At 35.7% G+C, this 13,385-nt stretch overlaps 1 protein-coding gene across 1 annotated transcript in view; it reads right to left on the bottom strand.

Annotated features, from left to right (window-relative positions):
- Nucleotides 1-11,609, bottom strand: part of LOC135097562 (uncharacterized) — a 16,698-nt gene extending 5,089 nt beyond the window's left edge. Inside the window, exon 1 of the mRNA XM_063999487.1 lies at nucleotides 10,910-11,609. Coding sequence (XP_063855557.1) covers nucleotides 10,910-10,975 — 66 coding nt within the window. The 5' untranslated portion in view covers nucleotides 10,976-11,609. The remainder of the gene's footprint in view (nucleotides 1-10,909) is intronic.
- Between the last annotated feature and the right edge of the window lie 1,776 nt (nucleotides 11,610-13,385).

Here is a 13,385-nt window from a genome sequence, read left to right as displayed (position 1 = left end):
ACATGCAGCGTTGTTCATCAGTTTTCTGTCCTTGACGTCTGCTATTACTTTCCGTGAACGTTTTTGTGTTTTGTGGTCTGATTCCATCAAATTATTGGACGGACTGACAGATCTGCCCTCAGCGCTCCACTGCAGTAGTAAAGAAAAGAAAAAAAGTGATATATGTACACAACATAAAGAAACAAGAAAGGCACCGCAAGACTTCATACCATATATTTCCGGTCACCAGTAATTGCATCACTGGCGTATAAATGTAAATTGGAAAATGTGGTAGAAGTTATTCTTATACTTACATAATAATACAGAAGAAATAAATAAAATGTTTTAATCAGAATCTTACACACACACACACACACACACACACACACACACACACACACACACACACACACACACACACACACACACACACACACACACAGGTGTAATGGTGTGTTGTGTCGGTGATAGTGCAGCACGTATGCCAGTCACTACACAACACAGGGGCGGGTTCCCACAGGCGGCTCCAGATCCGAGGACTGCCGACCGTTCTAAAGTTCTTGAATTTCCCCTACCACCATTTTCACTCCATGACTGATACTCCCATAACAGTCCACAGTACTTAACTTTATCTTATTATCGTTGTTAATATGAATATTCACATTGAAAACAATAGCAGTAATTCTTATTGAACTTTTGGTGCGGCACGAACACAGTTAGGGAAATACTGTGTTCAAATATATCTTCTTTACTCTCTATAGCTATGGGGTTCCCATGGTTCAGTGGATAGAGTGACAGTCTTTGGAACTTTAGATGTAGGGCGCCAGCGTTCGAATCCCTATAAATCATACAAAAAATAAAAGAACACAAAAGATGGCCTGATAAAAATGATTAGCATCATAATAAACAGTATTTTTCTTTAATTAACGCGAACATAAGATGAGGAAATAGACAAACTTTACAGTTAATTTGTTGGGTCCTCGTGGCCTAGTGGGTAGAGTGATGCATTACAAGTTTGGCGGGAGGGAAGCATGGGTTCGAACCCCAACTCGGAACTTGGTAAAAATTTCACAGAGCATCCACTCCAAAACCATGTAATGGGGCTGCCCAGGGGAGCAAGGAAGGTGTTCTGACCTCTCATGCTTCCACCACTTGGACCCCCCTGGCAACTACAAAGACCACCAAACTGACACTCAGTCTGTTAAGGTCAGATTAGGAGAGCTTAGGTTAGGTTAAGATAGGGTCAGTTCAGTGATCTATGTAACTGCCAGGGTCAGGAGCAAAGATCAGCAGAAACACTACCATCAGCAGATGGAAGAGGATGAAGCGGCAGCACTAACACCACCGAGGGAAAGATTAAAATTAAAAATATGTAATTACGATGAGAAAAATGAATTACAAGTAGAAAAATTGCAATTAAGAAAATAAGCGGCAACACTAACACCACCAGGTGAAGCATTAGAATTAGAATAAGTAGACTTAGGAAAATGTATTACAATAAAAAAAAAAATGAATCACAATTAAAAATATATTACAATTAAAAGAATAAAACTGAAGAAAATTTGAATTAGAATAATTAGAATTAGAATAATTAGAATTAGAATAATTATAATTTTCTAGAATAATTAGAATTAGAATTAGAATAATTAGAATTTTCTAGAATAATTAGAATTAGAAACAGAAGAATTATAATTTTAATTAGAAGGCTAAGAAAAATTTGATTTAAAGAATTATAATTACAATTAGAAGAATTAAAATAAGAATTAGAATTAGAACAATTAGAACTGGAATCAAAAGAATTAAAGAATTAGAAACTACAACAGCATCAGAGCGGAAGCAGTATTTATGTATTTCTGGTGATCTGGCAGTCAAAAATTATAGGATAAGTGTCTTGAAACCTTCCTCTTGAAAGAGTTCAAGTCATAGGAAGGTGGAAATACAGACACAGGCAGGGAGTTCCAGGGTTTACCAAAGAACGAAATGAATGATTGAGAATACTGGATAACTATTGCATTAGAGAGGTGGACAGAATAAGGGTGTGAGAAAGCAAAAAGTCTTGTGCAGCGAGGCTGCGGGAAGAGGGAAGGCATGCAGTTAGCAAGATCAGAAGAGCAGTTGGCATGAAAATAGCGGTAGAAGATAGCAAAAGATGTAACAATGCGGCGATGAGAAAGAGACTAAAGACAGTCAGTTAGAAGAGAGGAGTTGATAAGACGAACAGCTTTTGATACCACCCTGTCTAAAAAGAGCGGTATGAGTGGAACTCCTCCTCCTCCCAGTACATGTAAAGCGTACTCCATATATGGGCGAATAAGGACGGATTCAGAGTTAGCAGCTGGGGGTCGTGACAAAAACTGGCGGAGACGTCTCAGAACACCTAACTTCATAGAAGCTGTTTTAGCTAGAGAGGAGACGTGAAGTTTCCAGTTTAGATTATAAGTAAAGGACAGACCGAGGATGTTCAGCGTAGAAGAAGGGGACAGTTGAGCATCAATGAAGAAGAGGGGATAATTGTCTGGTAGGTTGTGTCGAGTTGATAGATGGAGGAATTGAGTTTTTGAGACATTGAACAATACTTAATTTGCTCTGACCCAATCAGAAATATTAGAGAGATCAGAAGTCAGGCGTTCTGTGACTTTCCTACGCGAACTGTTTACTTCCTGAAGGGTTGGACGTCTATGAAAAGACGTGGAAAAGTGCATTGTGGTATCATCAGCGTAGGGGTGGATAGGACAAGGAGCTTGGTTCATACCATTGATGAATAATAAGAAGAGAATGAGTGACAGGACAGAATCCTGAGGAACACCACTGTTAAGAGATTTAGGAGAAGAACAGTGACCGTTTACCACAGCAGTAATAGAACTTTCAGAAAGGAAACCTGAGATGAAGTTACAGAGAGAAGGATAGAAGCCGTAGGAGGGTAGTTTGGAAATCAAAGCTTTGTGCCATACTCTATCAAAAGCTTTTGATATGTCCAAGGCAACAGCAAAAGTTTCACCAAGATCTCCAAAGAGGATGACCAAGACTCAGTAAGGAAAGCCAGAAGATCATCAGAGCTGCCTTGACGGAACACATACTGGCGATAATATAGAAGGTTGTGAAGTGATAGATGTTTAAGAATCTTCCTGTTGAGAACAGATTAAAAATCTAGATAATCAGGGAATTAAAGCAATAAGACGTTAGTTTGAGGGATTACAACGGTCACCCTTTTTAAGAACAGGCTGAATGTAGGTAAGCTTCCAGCAAGAAGGAAAGGAAGATGTTGACAGAGAGAGTTGAAAGAATTTGACTAGGCGAGGTACAAGCACGGATGCACAGTTTCAGAGAACAATAGGAGGGACCCCATCAGGTCCATAAGCCTTCCGAGGGTTTAGGCCAGCAAGGGCATGGAAAACATCATTGCAAAGGATTTTAATAGGTAGCATAAAGTAGTCAGAGGGTGGAGGAGAGGGAGGAACAAGCCCAGAATCGTCCAAGGTAGAGTTTTTAGCAAAGGTTTGAGCGAAGAGTTCAGCTTTAGAGATAGATGAGATGGCAGTGGGAAAGATGAAAAAGCAAAGTTATTGGAGATGTTTTTGGCTAGGTGGCAGAAGTCATGAGGGGAGTTAGATCTTGAAAGATTTTGACACTTTCTATTGATGGAGGAGTTTTTTGGTTAATTGGAGAAGAGAGTTAGCATGGTTCCAGGGAGAAATATAAAGTGCATGAGATTCAGGTGATGGAAGTCTCAAGTACCTTTGAGTATTGTTTAATTTCATTTGAACATGTTTTTTTTTTTTTTTTTTTTTCACAAAACTATGAGTGAGCCAGTGAGCCAGATATTTCTGGCAATTCACAATTTCAACACAATTTCAATTCACAATTACAACTAACGACTGCTGTCGTTAGTTGTAATTTTAGCCTTACTGTGAAAAACAATGCACTTCGATTTAGAGGCATCATGGCCACTCCATCCTTAAGTTTCTTAATATACACTTTTAATGATTGAAGCGAGGTTTTCATATCAAACTTCTCTTTTTCATTGCATGTAACTTTCAGTTTATTTAAAAGCCATTCCTCATCTTTATCTGTTGTACAATCACTGTTACCACCATTCATTAATCTCTTACTAAACACTTCAATAACATTATTAATATAATTTTCACCGTCAATAACACCAGACCACTTTGTTTTATCAGACTGTTGCTTAACCTCTTTCAAAAATTCTTTCATATTCTTGTTTCCAATTTTTTTCTTGAATTGCGACAGATCTTTCTTCCGTTTCATTTTTCTCACACAAAGACAAAGCCTCTTTGAACACTTTCCCACTCATATTCATTTTCCGACATTCATCAGAGTTTCTATTTCTTCCAGTAATTAGCCATTATTGATAATCGTCCCGTGATTTAGCATACAAATGTTTGACTCGTCTATTCCATCCTGGTATTACACTGAACTTGTTCCTGTCAATAACCTGCTGTGCATAATGACTAGAAGAGTACAAAACATTACCACCAATTATCATATCAATCTCCTCAATTTGTGCAAGGTGGTCAGCTTTCTGGCAACCAACACTACACCATCTAGGTGCCTCGCAGGGCATAATGCCTTGTGTATTACCAATAATATTTTAAAATGCATCTGGAAAATCACTTTTTTTTTCCCCCATTGGATAAAACACTTATTTCCATGTTCAATTATAATAGTGCTACAGACATTGTTAGACACCCAAGTGAACGTTTGCCGCCATTGGTAAATGATCGGATCCGACAAGTTGATACAGAGCCTTAACATGGTTGACACAGACATTCTTTGAGCTTCCTCCTACAATATGGTCTAACCACTTACAGCAGCAGTTACTGTAAGGTATAAAAATCAAAGTGTTACCGTCCATCACGTTAAAATCCAGACAACACAAACAATTTCTCTCACAAAAGGTCACCAAGTTGTCCCAGGCTCTGCTTATAAAAGGATCTGCATCAAAACCACCTAAAATAAAAATTAAATTAAAATCATGATTGATTAAAACACTTGAAATGTTCCAAGGCAAACCACCTGTGAAGATATTCTTCAAGTGTCTTCCTTTCCCATGTTACACTCCTCATATATACATTTATTATAACAATGTTCAAATAACCCACTGGTAATTGCAAAGCAATATAATTTTTCTCAAACAGAAACACCTTTACCTTAAAGGTCAAATCTTTCTTCCATATACAGGCCAGTCCACCTTCACACCTCCCTACATTGGATACAAGAGCCTTTCCAGAGTAGGCAGCTTGCACACTTACACCCTCATATTTCTCACTGACAAAATCTGTCACCAAGTCTGTCCTCTAAAACAAAAGTCTCTTGTAGAAAAATAAATTCATACTGAAAACCAGTTAAAGTGCGAATGACATCAATATTCTTCTTTAAAGAACAACAATTATATGTGCAAACTTTAACATCCATATCGAAAAACAAAAAACGATATATATATATATATATATATATATATATATATATATATATATATATATATATATATATATATATATATATATATATATATATATATATATATATATATATATATATATATATATTTTCATGTATTGACTTCAGCTAAAGAACAACAATTATATGATCAAACTTTAACATCCATATCGAAAAACGAAAAACGATATATATATATATATATATATATATATATATATATATATATATATATATATATATATATATATATATATATATATATATATATATATATATATATATATATATATATATATATATATATATATATATATATATATATCGTTTTTCGATATGATAATGATATGATAATATTATATATATATATATATATATATATATATATATATATATATATATATATATATATATATATATATATATATATATATATATATATATATATATATATATATATATATATATATATATATATATATATATATATATATATATATATATATATATATATATATATATATAGATATATAGATATATATATATATATATATATATATATATATATATATATATATATATATATATATATATATATATATATATATATATATATATATATATATATATATATATATATATAGATATATATAGATATATATAGATATATATATATAGATATATATATATATAGATATGTATATATATATATATATATATATATATATATATATATATATATATATATATATATATATATATATATATATATATATATATATATATATATATTATCATATCATTATCATATCGAAAAACGATATATACATATATATATATATATATATATATATATATATATATATATATATATATATATATATATATATATATATATATATATATATATATATATATATATATATATATATATATATATATATATATATTTATTTATTTTTTCTTTTCTTTTTTATGTAAGAAGGACACTGGCCAAGGGCAACAAAAATCAATAAAAAAAATGCCCACTGAAATGCCAGTCCCGTATATATATATATATATATATATATATATATATATATATATATATATATATATATATATATATATATATATATATATATATATATATATATATATATATATATATATATGTATATATATATATATATATATATATATATATATATATATATATATATATATATATATATATATATATATATATATATATATATATATATATATATATATATATATATATATATATATATATATATATATATATATATATATATATATATATACAGGGTGTCTCAAAAAAATGTACTCACTCTTTGAATGACGAGAAAACCTTTATTTATGAACATAGAGCGAAATGAAATAGCATCGAATACATGAGACAAATGTTCAAATTGATGACTATTATAAATGTACTCAGTCTTTTTTTGTGTTGCAGATATCCTGAATTACTGAAGCTATGGCAGGAAATCAACTTAGTTTCGAAGAAAGAAAGTTTGTCCTGAAATGCTATTGGAAGACCGAAAACGCCACTGAAGTGCAACGCCGGTTCACAAATCAATTTGCAAAACCGCCACCCACGCGTCGGACCATTGCCCGCATCAGAGACAAATTTGAAGCAGATGGAACCGTTCAGAATATCAACAATAAACTTTCAGGACGACCACGGACATCTACGTCCCCTGGAAAAGAACTGCAGGTGCAGGAAACACTCCTTCGATCACCACAGAAATCACTTCGCCAAACTGCTCGGGAAACCCACATCTCAAAAGATAGCGTAAACCGCATCATGAAGCGTCTGCATTGGAAATGCTACATTCCAAGGCTGTGTCAAGCTCTCAACGAAGACGATCCTGACCGGAGAGTCGAATTTTGTGAATGGTACCTGGCAAAATGTGCAGACGATGTCGAGTTTGCACACAAAATTGTGTGGAGCGATGAAGCAACCTTCAAATTAAACGGTACCATTAACCGCCATAATTGCACGTACTGGTGTCCTGCAAATCCTCACGTAACAATTGAACGCCATGTAAACTTACCAGGAGTAACAGTGTGGTGTGGAATATCCGCATTGGGCATCATAGGACCTTTCTTTTTCAACGAAACTGTCAATGGTGAGAGCTACCTCAACTTGCTTCAGGAATTTGTTGGTCCACAAATTACAGAGATGTTTGGTGAAGACAGCGATATTTACTTTCAGCAAGATGGAGCACCTCCCCACTACCATCGCGATGTACGAGCTTACCTTGATGCAGTGTTTCCTGACACATGGATTGGACGAAGGGGCCCCATTGAATACCCTGCGCGTTCCCCAGACCTAACACCCATGGACTTTTTTTTATGGGGATACTTAAAAGACAACATTTATGCCAACAAACCAAGGACAATTGATGCATTGAAATTAGAAATTGAAAGACAATGTCGTGATATTCCTAATGACATGTTTCGCGACGTTTGCGAATCCCTTGGTGCGCGTTATCAGCGTTGTCTGGACAATAATGGTCATCAATTTGAACATTCGCAAACATGATTCTTCAAACACATTTGTCTCATGTATTCGATGCTATTTCATTTCACTCTATGTCCATAAATAAAGGTTTTCTCATAATTCTAAGAGTGAGTACATTTTTTTGAGACACCCATATATATATATATATATATATATATATATATATATATATATATATATATATATATATATATATATATATATATATATATATATATATATATATATATATATATATATATATATATATATATATCGTTTTTCGTTTTTCGATATGGATGTTAAAGTTTGCTCATAAAATTGTTGTTCTTTAGCTGAAGTCAATACATGAAAATAGCTGGACGAAAATAGTCAAACTCACATCGTCTTTCGACACAAGACCCGAATAACATGAATCAATCAGCACAGGTCCCACAGTGACAAACACATGGAGACAGGACACCAGCCACTTCACCAAACTACATACACCTAACAACTACATACAAATGATGCACCGTCTCACCACAGGTATGGAACTGACGCAAAATTCTCCACCGGAACCCCCGCCATGTTTCATTTATCTCACCCTCTCATCGCTGGAATAATCACTAATACCTATACAAATTAACCCTGCTACTGACCCAAACCTGAATACCGTTGCATAAAGAGTCAAAAGAGATATTTAACACAAAATACAGATCCTGGACACACCTCTGACACGTCTGCACGCTGCCTAAGCTGGGCTCCTCTGAGACCCGGAAACAACAATGATACGTTGTCAGTCACTGCCTGTGTCCGGCTAAAGTAACACAACCCTACAATCCTATTAAACATTAAACATAAACATGTACGAACATTTATGCACTTAATTCCCAAATTTCCCTGCCTAATGCATTTCATGTAATTCAATAGTCCAACATAATTACCAACATAGACGAAGTTATAACTAAAACACCACAGTACAACCCATAAATAAACCACGCCAAGGTGGTTCACTTATTCAGTGATACTTACATATTACATATCACATATTGCATACAACACAGACCTTACATAGAAATAAATTTCTAATATATTGTGATTTTTACTATAATCACAATACATATATGCACTACATTTTTTTCATACTTGGAGGAGACCAGCCGAGGCCACAAAAACCGGAAAATGTCCGTTTATGTTCTGCTGTCATAGAAATAACGCTAACACTGAAACTCAAGTTTAATAACGATTTCTCAATGTAAAGTCATAGGTGAAAATAAAAAAAAAAGAAACAGGGTACCATAGTTACCTATTAAAAGATATGAATAAGTGAGGGTACTGGTTAACTCCTGCATTCGCTGCATTTGCATTAAGTTTAGGGTATAACTTTCAAAGTAACCACTCTGACTATAAAACGCGCAATCGAATACTTCAGGGATTTAAGTGCCAATAGCTACAATTTAGCTTACAAGTCTTACTCAAATTACCATATTACCATTACCTATTATCCAATGGTTAATATCATGACGACAGTAATCTTCATTATTATCGCTATTCTCGTTGTAATCATTCTCATATGCACTTGATCTGCACCCTGTGCAAAACAAGTCACGTCACCAATTGTGAAGGGATGTCACCACCAAGTAAACAAATCTATCAAAAAGGTTGCTGATCTCGTTACCATCGCTACCGTCACATGACATCCGTACATAGGCGGTGTTCACTTCCTTCCTAATGAAACACGAGGCCAAACAGCAGAGGTTACTGGCTGATCTGTCATCCCTGTCAGCCCACCCGGTGACCCGCGCTGACCTTTCTCAATCCATGGTAGATCCCCACGCTAAATGTAGTTGTTATAGTTCAAGCAATGTGGGCGTATGCACACACACACACACACACACACACACACACACACGGATGTGAAAAAAAATGTGCATAAAATTTTCTGAACTCATTTCAAACTTTCATTTTCTGGCAAAACCAAGCAAGTCAGGGACAAAACTTTTCTAATAAACTTAGTCTTCCGGGGCAGGTTGGGCTGGGACCTCACCAGACTCCTAAAGCAGTACTTCGCTGCCAATTTAAAAAAGGCGGAGTGGGAACAATAGCAGAAATATATGTTCTTTGAATTACGCAACAACGATTATTCAGAGGTGAGTGACCGAACGCTTCCATAACATAGCAAGTCATCACAAGGCAGGCGGGTATGTGAGACTGTCTCGTGGATTTTTTTCATAGCATCAGAAAACGTCGTGTAATATTAAGGTGTAACTTCAGGAGTACATTTGCACACTAAACTAGCTTACATTTAGGGAATGTGCTACATTCAAGTCAGACTACACACACACACACACACACACACACACAGTTGGTAGCGCAGTGGTTGGTACGCCTGATTCATACTCGGGAGGACTCAGGTTCGAATTCTGGGTAAGGTTAGAAGTCTTTGGGTGAACTTCTTTGCAGTGTAGCCACTGCTCACCTGGCAGTGATTAGGTACCTGGTGGAAATCGGAATTAGTGACCCGCAGCTAGGTAGGATAAACAAACTCTGAATAGAAAAATACACAGGGGTGACCTGACTATCCTGTGCCTAGTCTACCAGGCTGACCGGCGCCATCTGGCACCCAAAGTCAACTTGTAACATACTTCCTTAAGGTTAAATGTGTATGTGTATTACTGTATAAGTACGCAATATGTGGACTTTCAGCTATAAGGCTGCAAGATTAATAAACCGGATATTATTATTATCAATTATAATTATCATTATTATTTATAATTATTACTATTATTACACACACACACTTCCGAACTCATGCCATGTTTCTCCCTATTTAAAGACCATAAGAACATAAGGAAAGCTGCAAGAAGCTAGTAGACCTATACGTGACACCCTCTGCAAGACAACAAGAAAAAAAAAAAAACACCATCTATAGCCAGTTTGTAGCCACTTATTCTTATCAACTATACAATGGATTTGAAATACTCTCAATGCTGACGATACGAAATTTCTGTGCCAAAAGTCCTTCACAGGCACCAGCGCGCCCTGCATCACTCTGCCTCACGCACCACCCCAGCAAAGACTGGCCAGGGTCACCACTCACCACTGCCACGCACCATTTCTCATCCTCGCTGGTCTGTTGCTCGTACATACCACCAATATATTATTTTCTTCGATCAACAACTTAAATTTCTATGATTTAGGAGCATCTTCTTGTAGCTATCTCATCATATGATTACTTAGTGCAGCGCAAGGTGGCTTTAGTACCAGGTGGATATCACATAAACCATCTTTATCTAGTTGGTGAAGCTTATCGTGATGGCAAACCTTACTGAATGCGCACATGCCTCGTCAGACTTAGTAATCGAGTTTAGTCACTGCTATCCGTTTTCAACATAAACACATCCAGGCTTATAAACAACTGGTGCCCATAGTCTACTGTTGCAGAACAGAGAATATCATAGTCAGGTCCTAATTTCTAGTCCATCTTGATCAACCAGGAGAGAAGGGAGGAAGGGATGAGGGTGGGTGGTCATTTCAGGGTTAACAAAGCGTCAGTAGCTCCAACTAGCTCGTTGTGCGGTCTCCAATCCTCAAAAATATTCGCTTCATATCTTGTTTCCTTCGTACAACTTTTCATTATTTTAAGGCAAGAATTCAAATATGTTAAAACTAGTGGTGTATCTGCAAATTATACACAGGCATCTGTAAAACAAGGGTGAAATTATCATTATCGTACGTTACTGTAACGAGACAGATATGAAGCACTTAACATAAAAGGAAACGATTCTTGTGTGTGTGTGTGTGTGTGTGAGAGAGAGAGAGAGAGAGAGAGAGAGAGAGAGGATTATCCACCCTCGTTGCATGTTAGCAATGAAATACTCATTTGTAACATGTCATATATACTTCATATTTGTCAAGATATTGTAACATTGTAAACAGTAAAGGTTTAGCAGAAAATGAATTGATCCGATATTAAAATTGTGGCATGAATTTAACTGACTCTTACAATATTCCCTCCACTCTCCAGTGTCCACACACACACACACACACACACACACACAAGGTTGAGGATTACAGACTTAATTTACTTCAAAACAGCATACTGACAAATACTGATCTAAAATCCAAGCAAAGTAAAATATCCCGGACAGAGCCTCTTCACAAGGGAATGTAAAAAAAAAAAAAAAAAAAAAATCGGAAGAGAAAGGCTGCCGAAGGTTTAGTGAGGCGGTATAAAAGATCTGAGACGCTCTCCAAATACTCCAATTAGAGGCGATGGAAGGGCGATCAGTGTTGGTGGCAAGTGTGATGCCGGGGAGCAAGTATATCCTTAATTAACACGGTCGGAATATCACACGCACGAAAGAAGATTTTTATCAAAAGTTTTAATTTGTTCTGTTATTTCCAAAAGATCTCCAGTTTCAGTTTTCTCTTTTATTTCGGAAATCAATCTGCACATTATAAGTTTCAAATGTGAGCCACAAAATTAATTTACCCGTCGTGCACTGAATAAGATGGAGGCAAATATTGCGATGCCGCGACACACAACCCTTTCAATTTTACCTTTTTGACAGCCGAATGTGTCGCTTTTTTTTTTCTTTGCATTTGCTGGTCTTCTTCAAACACACATATAAAATAGTAACAACAACAACAACAACAATAACACTGTTACTGTTACTGCACACTTTTCTATCCACAATATAATGAAAAAAAAAAAAAAAACATTGGAAGGGCAGCATTTCGATTACAACGTGAAGGAAACTCCATCAGCCGCCACAGCACCTCACGCATAAGTAACCCTTGCCGTGAAGACCAGCGGGCCATAACACAATTAGCTCACTAATGACTCTCACTAGACAATGACAAATGATCTGAGAGTATTAACAGTTCTCTTCATTTAATTAATTGATGAGAATGATCCAGACAGCTGCCTAGATCTTCGACCAAGTGCACACTGCCCTAACGTTATTCTTTACTCGCCTAAGAATCAGCGTCTCATTTTTTACTTATACTCGTGTATTCCTTATTATTATATTCTGGCTAGGAAAAATGTACAATGTAGGAAATAAAGCAGAGAGTTATCTTTTTGGGTCTTTCTTTTTATCTTTTTTTATGTAGGAGGGGCACCGACCAAGGGTAACACATCTGCAATAAATATAAAAGGCCCACCAAGGTGCCGGTCTCCGAACAGAGTCGAAAGCGTTAGTCAAAAATTACAGGATAAGTGTCTTGAAACCTCCCTCTTGAAAGAGTTCAAGTCATAGGAAGGTGGAAATACAGAAGTAGGCAGGGAGTTCCTGAGTTTACCAGAGAAAGGGATGAATGATTGAGAATACTGGTTAATTCTTGTATTAGAGAGGTGGACAGAATAGGGGTGAGAGAAAGAAGTGAGGCCGCGGGAAGAGGGGAGGCATGCAGTTAGCAAGATCAGAAGAGCAGTTGGCATGAAAATAGCGGT

This window comes from Scylla paramamosain, unplaced genomic scaffold, assembly GCF_035594125.1.
Source record: "Scylla paramamosain isolate STU-SP2022 unplaced genomic scaffold, ASM3559412v1 Contig25, whole genome shotgun sequence".
Classification (NCBI taxonomy): Eukaryota; Metazoa; Arthropoda; class Malacostraca; order Decapoda; family Portunidae; genus Scylla; species Scylla paramamosain.
The sequence above is the reverse complement of the archived record's forward strand: the minus strand, read 5'-3'. Positions and strand labels throughout refer to the sequence as shown.